General features: G+C 49.9%; 1 protein-coding gene across 1 annotated transcript in view; it reads right to left on the bottom strand.

Moving 5' to 3' along the window:
- The window catches only part of LOC134038024 (protein piccolo-like), a 44,832-nt gene that overhangs the window by 14,063 nt on the left and 13,490 nt on the right, over positions 1 to 17,279 (bottom strand). Inside the window, 11 exon segments of the mRNA XM_062483615.1 lie at positions 604 to 836; positions 1,032 to 1,096; positions 1,265 to 1,373; positions 4,001 to 4,126; positions 5,149 to 5,224; positions 5,502 to 5,584; positions 6,194 to 6,262; positions 7,760 to 9,857; positions 10,750 to 12,281; positions 12,675 to 16,875; positions 17,166 to 17,275. Of these exon segments, the coding sequence (XP_062339599.1) occupies positions 604 to 836; positions 1,032 to 1,096; positions 1,265 to 1,373; positions 4,001 to 4,126; positions 5,149 to 5,224; positions 5,502 to 5,584; positions 6,194 to 6,262; positions 7,760 to 9,857; positions 10,750 to 12,281; positions 12,675 to 16,875; positions 17,166 to 17,275 (8,702 nt within the window).

The following is a 17,279-nucleotide window of genomic DNA, read 5'->3' on the forward strand; positions in this document are numbered from 1 at the left end:
CTCTCCTCTCCTCACCTCTCCTCACCTCTCCTCTCCTCTCCTCACCTCTCCTCACCTCTCCTCACCTCACCTCTCCTCTCCTCACCTCACCTCTCCTCTCCTCACCTCACCTCTCCTCTCCTCACCTCTCCTCTCCTCACCTCTCCTCACCTCACCTCTCCTCTCCTCTCCTCTCCTCACCTCACCTCACCTCTCCTCACCTCACCTCTCCTCCTCACCTCACCTCTCCTCTCCTCACCTCACCTCACCTCACCTCTCCTCTCCTCTCCTCACCTCACCTCTCCTCACCTCACCTCACCTCTCCTCACCTCTCCTCTCCTCACCTCACCTCTCCTCACCTCACCTCTCCTCACCTCACCTCTCCTCTCCTCACCTCTCCTCTCCTCTCCTCTCCTCACCTCACCTCTCCTCTCCTCTCCTCACCTCACCTCTCCTCACCTCTCCTCTCCTCTCCTCACCTCTCCTCTCCTCTCCTCTCCTCTCCTCACCTCTCCTCACCTCTCCTCTCCTCACCTCTCCTCACCTCTCCTCTCCTCTCCTCTCCTCACCTCTCCTCTCCTCTCCTCACCTCACCTCACCTCACCTCACCTCTCCTCTCCTCACCTTGCTGCTGTGACGTTTCTTGCTGACGGAGGGTGAGCCAGGCTGTCCGGGGCTGGCGACGGCGCTGGAGGTGGTGGAGGTAGTTCCTGAAATGCCGTAGGATCCCCTGTCGCCCCCCGCTGAGAGCGAGGAGGAGGTGGTGGTCGGGGGCGGAGCCTGCTGCTGGGACACCTTCTGCAGCTCAGCGGCCAGCTGCTTGGGGTCCACCCCCGGAGACCTGGGGGGCCTGTCGCCTGCAGAGGGCGCACAAGCACCACGCACACACACACAAGCACCACACACACACGCCACACACACGAGAGAAAAAAACATTTGTTTTTGTTTTGTTCACAAGCAACAGTCCACACAAACATACTGTGCATACCTGCAAAGATATAGAAATAGATAGAAATAAGAATTTAAAAAATGAGTTCTAGAGAGCTAGGTACCCTTAGTCTGGTCCTGGAAATCCAGATGCTGGGAGGCATCTGAGTCAGCCAGCATGTTCAGATCCCTGAGAGAGATGTAGAGATTTAGAGATAGAGAGAGGGAGAGAGAGCGATAGAGAGAGAGATAGAAGAGTGGAAGGAGGAATAGAGAAGATAATAAAACAGCGATAGAAGTGTGGAAGGATGACGGGATGGAAGAAAATAAAAGAGACGGAAGGAGGAGAGATACTCACAGTCTGACACAGAGCTCCGCCTCCCCACAGAGCTGTCCCACAAGCCCCTGCACCTCCTCGTAGGTCTTCCCTGTGAGGGGAAGTCCGTTCCACTCCAGCACCTGCATTCCTGGACAGCACACAGTCACACGCTCAGGATAAACACATTGTTTACTACCACACCAGCTGACCCACACACGAGAGGGGTGACAAGTAAATGTTTTGAAGCAACATTTAGGCTTTGAGACACTCTGATAGGATGTGGATCGGTGTGTCTGAAATCAAGTTGAACTGGATGTTCATGTTAGGGAAAACCCATGCACAGAAGAAGAGAGATTTTATTTTACACTGTGTCCTTTTTTGGTGGACAGATGTGCTGATGTCAAAGCAGTACAGGCGGAGGTCAAATTCTCGTAACAGGAAGTCAAGTAGGGAAAGTCAAGAAGGAAGCCAAGAAGGGAGATGAATGTGACCCCACTGGTTAGAAATAACAGGTGAAATAACACAGGGCACAGCACAGCAAAGCACCACAGCACCCCCTCTCTCCCCCCCCCTCTCTCTCTCCCTCCCCCTCTCCCGCACTCCCCCTCTCTCTCCCCCTCTCTCTCTCTCCCTCCCCCCCTCTCGCTCTCTCTCCCCCTCTCTCTCTCCCTCCCCCCCTCTCGCTCTCCACAAACCCTCTCTTCAAAACTTACAGAGGTGAACTCGTCTCTTCTGGACGCTCTTCTTCCTGCGCCGGAGATCTTGAGCTGTGTGTGTGTGTGTGTGTGACACGCAGGCAAGTTTCACACTGGGATTCATCGGCAGTATGATTCAGATATCCTTTCTCTCGTTCACACACACATACACATATGCAAGCAAACAAATACTATTTACATATACGCACACAAACTCATGGACAAAGTACAGACAAATAATATGGCTGGAAGAACATTATCCCTTAAAACCGTCTCTATCTGACAATCCTCTCTCTCTCGCTCAGCGAGACACGACGCTCCAGAGAGCCATCGACTCACGCAGTCTGTTCTGACACGGTAATAAGTGTTGTAACATTGAGCGATTCATTAGACGGAACCACAGGTTTGTCTCGACAGCAACCCTCTGGTGACACGGCCAGCCTCGACAAGCCTCTCTATTCTTGTGTCTGTGTGACTAGAAGTGTAAAGAGAGGATTCGGGACATCAGTTGAGATGTTTGAATCAGAGGATTGCGTCTCATGTTGTAGCTGAGGTCCTGAGGCTTAGGCAGTTGTCTACAGAACTACAAAACTATAGACCTACAGAACTACAGAACTACACAACTAGGTTGGACGATGAAGAGCTTGACATAGAGTTTAGGAAATACACACGGGTTAGACTGCACCTGGTGAAAGCTCACTTTGAGTCTGTGTGCAGGAAGATAATGTAGCGGTTTTATAAGCAGTCAGTCAGAAAAAGGGGGAGGGAGGGAGGTGGAGGGAGGGGGTGGAGGAAGGGAGGGGGGTGGGTGGAGGGAGGGAGGGGGGTGGAGGAACGTAGACAAGTGATTATTGAAAGTGACGGGATCAAGGAGACAGAGATGGAGGAGAGGAAGGATGAAGGGACAGGAAGGACAGAGAGGATAAAGAGACGAGACAAACACACGCACACACACACACACACAAAGACACTGACATACACACAGTCACACACACTCATACAAACACACACACGCACACACACGCATATACACAAAGACACTCACATACACACAGTCACACACACTCATACAAACACACACACGCACGCATATACACAAAGACACTCACATACACACACATACACACCACTGATGGACGGATTGCAGTCCTGCACACGGACACCGCCCCCCCCCCCCCCACAGTAGAGACTGACTCTCTCTCCTTGCCCCATGTAGACTGACTCTCTCTCCTTGCCCCGTGTAGACTGACTCTCTCTCCTTGCCCCGTGTAGACTGACTCTCTCTCCTTGCCCCGTGTAGACTGACTCTCTCTCCTTGCCCCGTGTAGACTGACTCTCTCTCCTTGCCCCGTGTAGACTGACTCTCTCTCCTTGCCCCGTGTAGACTGACTCTCTCTCCTTGCCCCGTGTAGACTGACTCTCTCTCCTTGCCCCGTGTAGACTGACTCTCTCTCCTTGCCCCGTGTAGACTGACTCTCTCTCCGTGCCCCGTGTAGACTGACTCTCTCTCCTTGCCCTGTGTACACCACCCCGTCCGTGCTGCCCACCTCTACATCACGCCCTGACAGCCTTACAAAGCACCCGGGGACCCTCATCAACCTTAATTCACCGTGGCCCTGAATGGCCCTTGGTCACCTGACACAGACAGAGAGAGTGTATCGCTGTCCCAAGCCTCCCTCTGCTTGAATCAATACGGCTCATGAAATACCTTTAATTTAATACGCGACATAGCCATCCATCTCTGGGAGAGTGTCAGGAAAAGCTGGCCTAGGGTGAGATCACTGCCAGTAAATCTGTAGACTGATACACAGTGCTTACAGACAACTGATATATATGCTAGGCTGGGGCGAAGAATGATATGCTTCACTGGTACGGTAGATTGTGTTCTGAGGGTGTGATATGTCTTGAATTAGGGGACATTATCTTATATTGTGTGTATCATATGTTATATCATTTTTTATTTGATGTTTTCACATCAATTATACCAGAATTTCTTTCACTTATAATTACATTCAGTCTATGCAACATTTCATAGGACATACTATGTAGACTGTGTCTCTCTGTGATGGAACAAACATACCTTCTAGAATCTTCCCAGATTGTTCCGCTGCTCCGCCAGGAAGGACCTTGGCAACGTAGGCTCCGATGTCTCCGTTGCTGCCGGCAACCTCTTTCCCTCCCACCACACGGATGCCTAGACCGTTTCCTGAATGAGAAGAGAATCCAGTTCACACACGAGTGAGATAAATGAGGGAAACACAGAAAATGTTGAAACATACTGACACAAACACACATTCATACACACGTCCATACACACACACGCTCACACACACACACTCACGACTGTTGTTTACATGACCAAAACACACATCGTCAAACAGTCTGTTCTCTGACGGAGCGATGTTTACTATTCTTCAATGGAAGGGGCCAAAGCAGCGCTTCCCTGTCAGACGCGTTGACGCGATCAGGAATGTGACAAATCACAACGACAAACGATTCATTCTCAAAGAGACTCATAATCTGGCTCCTCCTTTGTGGGACGCTCGTTAATTGCATCAAGTAATTTTCCCTGTGAAGGTTACGCCATTTTGAGCGTGGATGACTGATGAGAGTGGAAAGGCGCCAAAACGATAGAGGTGGTGAGATGTGAGGGAGCAGTGGGCGATCTGACTCAACGTGATGATTAAGGTTTTATAAGCCAGACCAGGATTATCTGCCCTGTTTAGGATCGTCTAAATACGATGTGTTTATTGTTAGTGTTAACGTTGTGCATCGAAATGCAGTAACTGTAGATTTATCTGATAAGATGTCCAGCTTATTGTATTTTTAGCCTCACTGTCAATGGGCACTTTATATGATGACCTATACTTAACAGTATATACCAACATAAAAATAAGTTACATAGAATCCTATGTACATGTTCATTGTCATTTTGGTTCATTGTCAAGATGACCCGAACTGTGTGCGAGAACAAAAGTAACTGCCAGCTAGCGGAAACCGTTGACCTGACTTATGCAATATGCGGAAGTGATGCGTGCACAATGGTGAATTGAAGTGGGCGTATGCAAGACAAGAAACTAGGAACTGGTTCATCTAGTGAACAGAATTATTTAAATACATGACTGTAAAGAGTCTGTTTTTCTTTAGGTAAGATTCTCTTGTTTTGACTCTGGAAACAAGTTAGACATTAAATTATTACCTGGGAAAGTACAATCCTGTTTAAATTACCTGATACACTGCGATCCTTGGGATTCCTCTGCAGTTTAACCCTGGTGTGAGGAAAGGGGTAGTACAGATCTTTTCCCTGAGAGACAGAAAGGACAGGGTATTAGCATGGCTAAACACCTGAACAGGTGTGGAAGTTTCATGTCCCCCCCCCCCCAAAAAAAAAGCCAAATCTGTCCCATCCCACTTTTCATAAAGAAAATTAGTTTTAACAGCCTCATCATCAGTTAAAAAATTTTAACATTTCCCACCCCCATTTGAAAACAAACCTACACCCCTGGACCTCTGGTAACCACAGTGATGTATATACGATTTGTGGATCAAGTGTTTTCCTTTTGCACGTGTATGAAGGGTACCTGTCTCCTCTCGTGGCCATTCTCAGGTCGGCCGTCTCTCGGCTGATCAAACCAGTCAGTCTCCTCCTGGCGCAGGTGGTAGGCTTCACAAACACACAGGAGAGGAGGGAACGAATAAATCAAGTCATTTCACCACATCTGACCTGTCCACGAGGAGACACTCTGATTGGTGGATACATGAGCATGAGGCTGACTTCCATTTTGTTTAGTATTTAACAACTTGCAACCTGTTGACTCATATAGGACAAAGTCTGGAATGCAGAATGAATAATACAAAAACTGAAAGGGCCCCCAAGGTAAAAGAGTAGATATGTTTGGACACTGCTAACATTTAATTTTTCTCAACCCACAGAGAATATGAATGACAAGCTGCTAAATGCTAAATAAACTCATTTTTAAGCTTCAGGGACAAGGTCAACTATCATTTCAAATGGGCAATTGAGGTTAATGGATTGACTATTGTACATGAAAGGAGAACTAGATTAATGCATATTTATGAAATTGTTCAATCTGTAGTTTTTGTTAGTAAACATTTTTTTTTAACTACTCATACTAGTTTGGAAGCAGCCATTGCATGTCTCACGCTCTCAGCATTTAGTCACCCCAATGTGTCATTATGCAAATAGCATTTTGTTTTTAAATATCTGTTGATGGGCAAGTGGCAGGGGTGGAGAATTGAACTAATACTCTACCGTTAGCTATATTCTCATGTGAGTCTCTTGGATCTTCTCTGTTCAAAGCCATCATGGAGTCACTGAGGGCTGTAACCAAGGAAACCTGATTTACACTGCATCATGCTGCCAAGCAGGACATTGCATGAGTTTGATTTTAGTACAGTTGAATGACAGTTGGAAATGTGGGCAACGAGGTTACATATAAGCTGATGGTTTTGCTGTTTTTAAAATGTAGAGGCATTGAAAATCATTCGACTGGTTAGTTGGTAGAGAATAATGCTAAAAACAGACTGTAAACACACTAAGTCAACTTGTAATAATTTTTCATTTGTTTACTTGTACTATAACCAACAAAAAAACGAAACCTCATAATTTCAAAGACAACCATGCATATTCAAAGACGGGCATGCAAATTATTGTTTTGTATTTATTACACAGCACAACATGCATTTACATAACATGCACTGTCAAACATTTAACAATGTTAATGCTAGAAAGATCTTTCCACTGTTATCTGCAAGACTAACAAGTACAGTTTCAGAACTAGATCTGCCGTAATCAACATGACAGTAGTTCAAGTTAATAATTTCTTTGTAGGTGAATTGTCGACTGAGATAAACATTATATGATATATAAATATATAGATTTGTCTTTGTCCAGGTAAAATATTGCTGAGTAAGTATTACATAGACGATGATACAGTATAATTTTCATAAAATTTAGCTAGTCAGGGAGGCAAATATATCATTCATGAAAGGGAGTCAGGAGGCTGAGTGGTTAGGGAATTGGGCTAGTAATCAGAAGGTTGCCGGTTCGATACCTGGCCGTGCAAAATAACGTTGTGTCCTTGGGCAAGGCACTTCACCCTACTTGCCTTGGGGGGGAATGTCCCTGTACTTACTGTAAGTCGCTCTGGATAAGAGCGTCTGCTAAATGACTAAATGTAAATGTAATGATAAAGCAAGAAGCATTTTCCTTGCATGGTTTTGACCTGAGCTTTCAGGAGGGATTACACACTTATTCTGTCTCAACACACAAAGGAGCTTGTGCGCTTAATAAGCAGGATTTAAAAAAAATATGGAAATCCTTTAAGACGTGAAGAATAAAACCTTCATTTCAAGTATGCCAGTTATGAAATACTGTTCATTTGAGATGACAGTATGTCAGAAATGCAGAAATTCAGATTGTGAACATACACTACTAGATGCTATACACAGTAACAACACTAATATTGGCATTCATATACCAGATAACAAAATACTGAAACTATCTGAATGTCATGCAAGGACAGCAATACACAGACATGCATGCAGGGCAACAATATTTTAAATTAAATTAAGCCCTAAATAACAAACACAAAAAGTAAATGACAAAAAGAAAGACGACATGCATTGAGAGTAAAGAATAAACAACCAAAACTGAGATAAAAGACAACAAACGAAAACACAAAGTCTAAAGTGAAGAAAGCCAGAGTCTGTCGCATGCAAGCAGTCCCACTCCCACACAGGAAACAGGAAGCAGGAAACAGGAAGCAGTCCCACTCCCACAGGAAGAACCCAACAGCGTGACAAGGAAGTTTTTTACCTTCGCTGTCCGACATGGTGCCCTGAAGGTCGTCCATCATCACGTAGCCCCTCCCTCTGGTCGGCTCCTCTCTCAGGTGCTGCTGTAGCTGGGTCTCCTGCAGGGAGAGGCAGGAGCCAAACTGATCCCTCGAGTCAGCTGATATGGGTGGCAGAGGTCCTGCTGATGCCCGGGCCATGCCCATGGGTTGCCCCACAGGACTCAACGGGCTCTCCTCCTCTGAGTTCTGTGCCACGATGGGGATGCGTCCCCGACCTCCTTGCACTATGGGCAGACTGGTCGGCTTGGTGCGACCGGTGGGGGCTTGGTAGCTGGAACCCTCCAGCGACACCTCCCCATCCCCCTTAAGCCTTAGAGAAGAGCTGGAAGGGTCTCTCTTGATTGACAGGTCCAGGCCGTACACGGAGGTCGGACGGGAGGACGGTCGGGAGCGGCTGCCGCTAGGATAGGCAGAGTCCAGGTTCATGCTCTGGCCCAGGTTGAGAGAACCGGCCAGGTTGGTTCCCAAGGTGGACCCGAGATACTTCTGCTGTTCGGCGATGTTCTTGCGCAGGCCGAATGTGATCTCGTCCTGCATCAGGCGACTGGACCTGGGGGAACTGCCGCTGGAACCCAGGTAGCTGCTGTAGTCCGTCTCCAGGCCTCGGCTGTCCTGAACGGAGGAGTACTTGGTGGATATCTTGGGCTCCATCTGTGGGGTTTTGTGTTTCTGGTAGAGCATCGAAGCGGGCAGCTGCTTGGCAGCCTGCTTCTCCAGGGTCAGCCGGCTGATGCTGTACTTTTCCGTCTTTGGGTAGTGTCTTTGGGAGTAGCTGGACACTCCAGAACTGGGGGTGTAGTAGTGTTGAGGGAGCCCGGTAAGCTGTTCCAGGCTCTCCGTCCCACCCCCGCTCCTCCTGAACTCCTGCTTCAGCTGCTGCTTCAGCAGCTTCAGCTCGTACGGCTCCTCCATGGCATCCTCTTCGTCGGGCGTCTTCCCGTACGTGTGCAGCCTGGAGGTGGAGCCCAGGTAGTCCGTCGAGCCCAGATCGGCCGCGCTTCTCCGCAGAAGCCTCTCTGCCTTGGCTAGCTCCTTCTCGGCCAGGCTGTACGACGAGGAAGCCAGGCTGTTGGAGCTCTTGGCCAGCTCGGCTGCATCCTCCAGGAGGACGTAGCTCCTGGGTGTGTGATGGTCCATGTCGGTATAAAAGGAATCAGAGACGTTGGACATTGGGCTGCCCGCCATGCTGCCCCCTTCCAGGGCCCGCAGGTCCAAGTGGTTGCCATACTTGTCGTACCTCACCCCCAGGTAGGAGGAGGACGTGGGGTCGGGCTGACGGCTGATGACGTCGTACGCGGAGGCCATCTTGGTAGCGTCGAGCTCGGAGAGAAGGGCAGCCTGTCGTGCGGCCTTCTGCTGGAGCAGGAGCATCTGGTGGTAGCTCTGCTGCTGGGAGCTGGAGAGGGAGGGAACGGACGAGTAGAGGGACTGGGATTGGTAGGACTGAGGGGCCTGGTAGAGGGACTGCTGCTGGTACATCGTCTGGCTCTGGGAGTACTGGTACTGAGAGTACTTGCTGTAGTCGTGTGTCGTCTGCGGTGGGACGAATTCCTCCAATTCAGACTGTGGTGCCGTCCTGGGACGCTCCAGCCCGTGACTTCCAACCTCCTCGACCCCGCTGACCCCTCGGCTCCCCCGCGTCTCCCGGATGTTGCTAACCTCGCTGTCCGACATGTAGTCGCGGTCTTCAGCCACGCTCTGTAGATAAGCCCTCTCCCTCTTCTCCCTTTCCTTCAGCAGGACGTCCTTCCTCCGGTTGATTCCCATCTCCAGGTACCTCAGCTTGGCGTCGATCTCCTTCTCTTCCTCGTCCAGCTCCGCCTGCTTGTGGCGAAGCTTGGAAGACTCACGCTCCACCAGGTTGAGCTCTCGATCGATGTCCTGGAGGATCTTGGCTCGTGCCATGTTGGAGTTGCGGCACATGCGCCGGCGTGCCGAGCCGGTGCTGTAGCCGGTCTGACTGGCAGACGTCGACTCGTCTTCGGAAGGTGGGTTTGGGAGGGTTCTCTTCACCTTCTTCTGAGTTCCTGTTGGCGTACTGCCTGATGAACCTTTTCCCTGTGGAAAATAACAAATTATACAAGTTAGACAAATGAGACAGTTGTATAACGTGGTACTTTTCATTTTAAAAAGTACTCTGCGAATAACCTCAGCTGGCCCATGATGCAGGTGATTAAGATGTTGGTGAAACACACAAACACAGATTCCTGGAACTATAGACAGATGCACAGTGCCCATGATGAAGTAGGTGACACACACACACACAGCTTCCTGGAATTAGAGCACAGTGCCCGTGATGCAGTTGGTGAGTAAGATGTCGGTGACACACATATTTCTGGAATTATAGATAGAATAAGATTATGAGTAATTATGAGGTTAGTGAGGAAAACCCTGTAGTTCATGGCCTAGTAGTTGTAGAATATGGTCATGCATGATAAGTCCTTAATAAGTGCTAACTAATGACTAATAAAGAGTCAAGTTGCTACTAATATGCATGTTAATAAGAAACTAGTAAAGGGTGAATATGTGTACCTTAAGATAAAGTGTACATTCCTATGTGATGCACTAAACTTCTCAACAAAAATGTGCCTTCTCAGGGGAAGCCACAAAATATGTAATTTATTCAGATAAACCTCTATGGATGTGTGGTGGCTCAATATTTTCTTGCAAGCTAAGCTTTTTGCCCTCCAATTTTCATGCATATATGAGGTGCTTCTCAACTAACTGCTCAGACAGATAAGTGTTCTTACATCCTGAGAGGGGTAGAGGGAAAACTAACGTGCTACGTAGTATAACGAGAATAGTAGTTCATTAATTCAATTAAGCTAATACTACAGTGTCATGATGAAAAAAAAGGTTTTCTTTTAATTGATAGAGATACTACCCCAAACAATGGTGTTCCCATTCCAATACATATTCCCACTATTATCGGAAAACATTTTTGACTTACAGAGTAACCTTCCCCAAACTGGTTAGATGATGCTCTCTCCTCTCCGGTGGGACTCATAGAAAGGGATCGTTGCATGACCTTCGACGACCTCGGGCTCGCAGGAGACACTTTGGTCGGTTCAGTGCTCCCTCTTATCCTCTGAGGGCTGGTGTCACCTAGTGATTTCTCATAGGACACAAACTCCAGAGATTTGCTGGGGGATATGCAAGGAGATATGGGGGAGTAGAGGACTTTGGGAGATTTGGGAGGGGCTTGAAGGGTGAACGAGTCCGTTTTGAGGTGTGGGGATGTGCCTATCTCTAAGGGGGTGGGTCTTCTCTTGGGGGAAGTTCTCTCCGAGTCTGACAGCTCCATTCTCGTGTCCATTCTGACGTTGCCCTCTGTGTCAGTCTGTATGGAGATCTCAGCATGGGCCTGGATGGACATGTCGGTCTGTCCCCCTCTCTCTCCCCGGGCCGTGCGAGGCCTGCTCCGTCTCCCTCTCGCCGGCACCTCCCACTCCTCCTGATCCTCATCGTCCGTCTGCACGCAGCTGTCCACGCTCTTCTTCACCGTCCTCTTCTTCCTCCCCGCCGTGTAGGCCTTCTCGACCGCCCCGTCCTCCTCGTCGGTCTGAACCCCGCTGTCCATAATCTTGCGGGACAGCTCCGTGCCGTCCGGCCCCAGGATGATGGCCTCTTGCTGGCCGTGACCCAGGGCATCGGCCCCTGGGTACATCTTAATGAACCTCTGTTCCTCCAGCTGCTGTCGAAGTTGCTCCTGCAGCCTCTGGATCTGCTCCAGCTGCTGCTGCTGCTGGGCGTAGGTCTCCTTCTGCATCATCAGATGGGCCTGGCGCTCCTCCTCCTGTTGGCAGAGGATCTGCTGCTTCATCGACTGCAGCTCCTCAAGCTCCTTCTGCACCAGAATCTGCTCCTGCTCGCGGAAGCGCTGGATCTCCTGCCGCTCCCACTCCAGCTCCTCCGCCAGCCGCTGTTGCTTCATCTTCTCCACCTCCAGCATCTCCCGCTCCATCTGATACTGGCCGTCCCCGGGAACCATGGGGGAGGAGAGTGCCTCTAGGGAGGCCGCGATGGCCTCCAGGGACGCCTCAGTGTAAGAGTCCAGAGCCAGAGAGGTTGCAGCGGTCGCGATGCCGAAACCAGCGGCGGAGACGCCGTGTTTGGAAATCTCCAGGTTGAGGGGAGCGTTGCTCTGCTCGTCTGCCGTCGTGATGGAGAGGGAGGACAGGAAGCTGTGGGATCTGGTGAGGGGCTGGTTCTGGAGGTCTGAGAGGGACGGCATGGTGTCGCTGGTGTGCATCCCTGACAGGGTGTTGTAGGTGGTGCTGAAGATGGAACCAGGCTGGGTGGTGATGGCATAGGTGGAGGGAATTGGTGCGGCCACTGAAGAGTAAACCACGCCATTAGACGACCTCAAGACACTGCTTGTTCCAAAGAGAGTCCCTGTAGATCCTGTTACTCTGGCTTGGGAGTAAGGAGGAATTGTCATCCCAGAGTATGCTCCTTTCTTGGAGTAGTCAACAGCTTCTCCTGTCGAAGGCAAAAAAATACAATTGAATCCATAGACCTCATTACGTAAATGGTAAAATAGCTCACAAAAAGCCATGCCCCATCCAAATGAGGAAAGCAACAACAAAAAAAGAATGGATGAAAGTCCAGCCTTGCCAGATGAAAAGTGATGCCAAGCCAGTTCCACATGGAAGCATGCAAGCACGTACATCTGTTTATGGAAATGTGATGGAAGAGCATGAAAAAAATTATGAAAATGAAATGTCCATGCAAACAACTTATATGAAAGAAAAAACAAACAAAAAAATGACGAAAAAAGAGAATGACAAAACGGACACACTTATTGGCCGTGAATAAGTGGAAGAAATTCAAAGTGATATTTTAGGGAAAGGTCTGCGATATCACTGCACTGACCTGCATCGGATATCTTTGCTGATGTCAGGTCAACTGCACCTTCAGTGGTGCCATTGAAATTATAACTGTTCTTGCTTTTGTAGACAAAAAGGCCAGCCTCAGCCAGGTTAGTGTCTGACATCGACGGTTTGATCCCCCCAAACCCTCTCATTCCATATGGCGTACGATCATACTGATAATGATCATCCCGGTATCCAAAGCGATCCTCGGGTAAAGGTGTGGTTGCCTGCTGCGTGGTGCAGCTCCCTGTAAAAGGGAGCGTGTAGACGACATTACAGCAAACGGCTCTCCTTCCAGCTGTCAGGTCCACCGGTGTCCCATCATCCTCCGTGATCACAGCCGTAACGACATCCACAGAGGAAGGATCGATTGACACCACTGTGTTGAAAGGTTTTACCGTGCTGAGGTCAACTGCCCCTGCTACTGTGGCCGTGCCACTGGTTAGGCCATTGGCAACACATGCGGGAGTGGGAGTTGGGGCGATGGTGATGGGCGGAGGCTGGAAGGTTCCACCTCCTGTGCTGGATCCAACGGAGAGGTTTATGGGGATTTCTGCGTTGTCACTGGTGGAGGGTTGAGAATCTATGGGCCGGTAAACTATTTGAGAAACCGGCTCGAACGCTTTGTTTTTTGTGAGCTGAAGGGGCATGCAGGAGGATGCTTCGGGGGTGTCTACTTTCTCGTACCGTTGTATGGTTGCCGCGCACGTTACTATGGTGATGCTGTCTGTCACTATGGAAACAGTGGAGGACTCAGCACTGAGGTTGACAACCGATGACTGCACTGCACTTGTAGGACGAACACCAATGTCTGGCACCAAGGACTGACGTCTTATCTCAGGGCCGGCGGACAGATCTACACCATTCATGGATGATTCAGGATCCTCCTTCATCGTGCGAAGGTCGACTACCTCTCCTGGCTGGTAGCTGTGTGTAGTGTGGGTCTGTTGCGGTTTGGGTTTCTCCAACGAAATGGGAACGCCGGTTGCTCTGGGGGCGGGCGTGGGGGGTGTGGCTCTTTCATGCACCACAGACACAGTTGTTCTTTGGACTTCGGTCGTTACTACTTGAGAAAGGAGGTTCGGCATGACCAGAGGGGGCTGTGCTGAAGCCGATATGGCCTCAATCACATGACAGGAGCTCGACACAACCTTCTCTGGTCCACATATCTCTTGGCTTTCTATGGACTCAGTGATTCGAGTGTATGCCAAGGGCACCCTGGTTGTTTGAGGGGGAGGTGGCTGTGGATATTGCTGTGATTGAGGTTGGGCTTGTCTTAAAGGAGATACTGGGCCTGGACTTGATGGGGCCTGGGTTGTGAAGCCCTCAACTGGAGAGCTGGGCTGGGAGGGCAGAGTGATGACCACATACGTGTCATGGAGGTTGCTGGCGTATCTTGGGGAGGAGGGGGACTTTGGTGAGGCGTAACCTGGCCTTTCAGCAAAGGGGCTCAGATTCAAGGCCATGTCAGAAGTGCCTGTGGGGAGCACAGTAGGTCTTGGTGGATATGTGACATGGGCCGGGGAGGTTGGCTGAGAACCTGTTGGTTTTGGTGCAACAGGTGGTTTGACACCATCGCCTGGCCTGTGGCTATACCCCATACTAGCAGGGATGGAGGAAGGCTTTGGAGGAACTGGAGGAGGAACGTGGGGCTTGTATGTAGCTGCTGCCACAGGCTGACTTGCTAACCCTGCTTGTCCTGTTGTCATGGCCACAGGGTCACACCTGACTGGGGTCGATGAAGCTTGAGGTGGAAGGGGAACCGGAGGTTTCCTTGGGTAAACGGTTGGTTTGGGTAGGGTGGGAGGTGGCAGTGGTGGAGGGATAGGGACGTCTGCTTTTTCCTGAGACAGACACCTGCGGAGGACGGCTGGTTTTGGGGGGACAGGAGGGGCAGTGGACACGATGCTGGGCACAGTGGGGGTGTACTGTGGTACGGTGGGTAAAGGTGATACACTGGAATCTACCGGGGCAGGTGGTTTTGGGACCATGTTTGGAGTCACAGATTTGACACCGGAGAGGTCTATGGCTTCGGGTTGGTTAATCTCCACTCGCTGCTCCACCTCTGATGCCGCCACTATGGTATGTGGTTGGTTGGACGTAGTTGCTGGAGGAACCTCGCAAACAACCGCTGTGGGATCTTCTGTCACTGAAGGTGTCTGATCCGCTTCAGGAACATCAGCTTTCGGCTCGTCCTGCATCTTGGCTGCACTGCATTCTTCATCGGATCCTTCCTCTCCCGACGAACACTGCGTCACCCTGAGGTCTGGAATGGGCTGGAGAGCCCTTCTAGGTAGAGCTTTGTCAGCCTCAAGACTAGGAAGTGCCCCCTCTGCTGGGGGAACGTCAGTCTGCTGGGTTGGGCTGGTTCCAGGAGTCAGCACTTTCTTCATGAGCTCTTCATAAGCAGCTTCTGCATCTAACAAGGGTTTCCCGTCCTTGCCTATGGAAACTGTAGGGCTGGCAGAGGTGCTACTGTTGGCCGGTTGCAATATGATCGTAGGTTTTGGTCTCTCTGACACAGGCTGTGTTTGTTGGAATTCTTGTTCCAACTGCATGAACTCTTTCCTCTTCTGCATCATGTCTTCGTAAACCTCATCTGGTGATCTGAGTTTTTTGGGCGAAGCTGGAACTGAGATCTTCTCAAGATCCTGCTGCTGAGTTTTTGATCCATCAACAAGGGACTCGTAGGCATAGTCTTCAATGAGCATACCTCCATAAAGGGACTCTTTTCCTGGAGGGATCTCAACTTTTTCAGCTGTAGGGGACTTAGCCTTTAGCATGATCTCTTCATACGTCTCGTCGGCAGTTTTCAGTTGTTTTTTCTGAGTGGCGTCCTGTCTGTCTTTGTCGTCCGTTGGTGAGTACAGGGACATCGATGTGGGAAGCGTGTACACTTTCTGGACAGCTGCAATCTTCTCCGCCTTTATTTCAAATCCTTCCGGCTCTGACTCAATGCTGGGGGAGAAATCCGAGCAGGAGGAACGTCTGATCTCCTCCATTTCAGCCTCTTGTCTCAACTCCTCCGTCGGAGACGCATCCTCGATGGGGGAGAGGTTGCTCGGAGGCGTTTTAGGACGCTCTCGTCTCCTCTGCGCTCGTATTTCTTCTTTGTCCTTCTTGGATTTCTTGCCCGAGCCTTTCTGCTTCTCCTGCTCCCTGAGTAGCTCCTCCTCCTCGCGAAGTTCTTCTTCCTCTGAAGAATCCTCGATGGTGGGCAGGACCTGGCCAGGTTGTCTGTGTTTGGCTTTCCTGTGCTGTTTGCCCTCGCCGGAGCGTATGTTGCTGGGGCTGCTGTCGCTGTCCTCATCCAGAGAGGATAGCGATGTTGGGGACGTCCCCGGAGTGAAGCTGGAGGCATGGAGGCTGGAGGAACCTTCACCTCTGGATCGGTCATCTGGCGAATCCGTCAAGTTCTCCATTTCCAGTTCGCCGTCATCTCTTGGTATTCCGGGCACACTTACCGGGTAACTGGTTGTGTTGAGCTCGATGGTTCTGAATTTACGTACGCCCATGCCACCTTCCTGCTCCTCTGTCTGAGGTTGGTCGACTTTGGATTCAGTTCCCTCCTCTTTCCCAGTGTCCTCAGGGGCGTCTAACGAGGTGCTGATTTTCTTAATCTCGTCGTCGTCAGGGCTGATGGTACTGTTTTTAAGGAGGCGCCGGGCTTTTCCTGACGCGCTCCTCTCCTTCACATCTCCTCTCTGGTCTTCGTTACGTTTCCTTTCCTGATCTCGGACCTTTCGCCGGATCAGGTTTTCTTCGTCCGACGGAGAGGCGTCTTCGTTCTCGCTCATGTCCATGATCTGTTTTCGAATGAAGTCTTCCTCGTCCCCGGACATGGGGCTGTCTTTACCCACACTCTCACTGCTGTCCTCCAGTGAGTCGCCTCTGAGGTCCATCGGCACAAGCAGTCTTTTCTTAGGGGCGTCTGCTTCTTTTTTCTCCGAGAGCTCCCTGTCATCCTCGGAGCTGGGGGACTCTGACGAGATCGGCAGCACTTCCAGTTTGCGTCTGCCCTTGAGTGAATCGGTGAGTTTTTCTGAGTCGTCCTTTGGTTGCGTCAGTTCTTTAGTCTGGGCCTCCAGTATGGGGAGGACAGAGCTCTCCAGCTTAGCCAGATCTGATGGGCTTGTGGGGCTGCTCTCCTTTGTGGCGAGGTCTTTGTCTCCAGGCTCTTTCTGTGTCTCCATTGCCTTAGCCTTTGGAAAAGGGACGTGAGAGATAATTAGAAATGTATTTTTAAACATACAACATAACAAGTACAGTATGTGAGAGGTAAATATGAAATGTGATGATGAACGTGCAGAGGGTAGATGGGAATCCAACTTCACACTGTATCTAAATCCAGTAGAGTACCACTAATAGAAACAGTGTAACTAATAAGTTTGTAAATTATCTAAACAGTCATGGAGACTAGAGACACCTTAGGGAATAGTTTCTGATGTACTGTAGACACTAAACCGCTACTGTTTCTGCATTCTACTGTTACCTCTCCATCTGCATCCACTCCACTGCATACTCGTTGAACTTCAGGTTCTATTTTCTCTTCAAGTTCAGGAAATGGCTTGTCACCCTTCTGGACTGTGTCCTGCTCACTATCTAC

Source organism: Osmerus eperlanus, chromosome 17 (genome assembly GCF_963692335.1).
Source record: "Osmerus eperlanus chromosome 17, fOsmEpe2.1, whole genome shotgun sequence".
In the NCBI taxonomy this organism is placed as follows: domain Eukaryota; kingdom Metazoa; phylum Chordata; class Actinopteri; order Osmeriformes; family Osmeridae; genus Osmerus; species Osmerus eperlanus.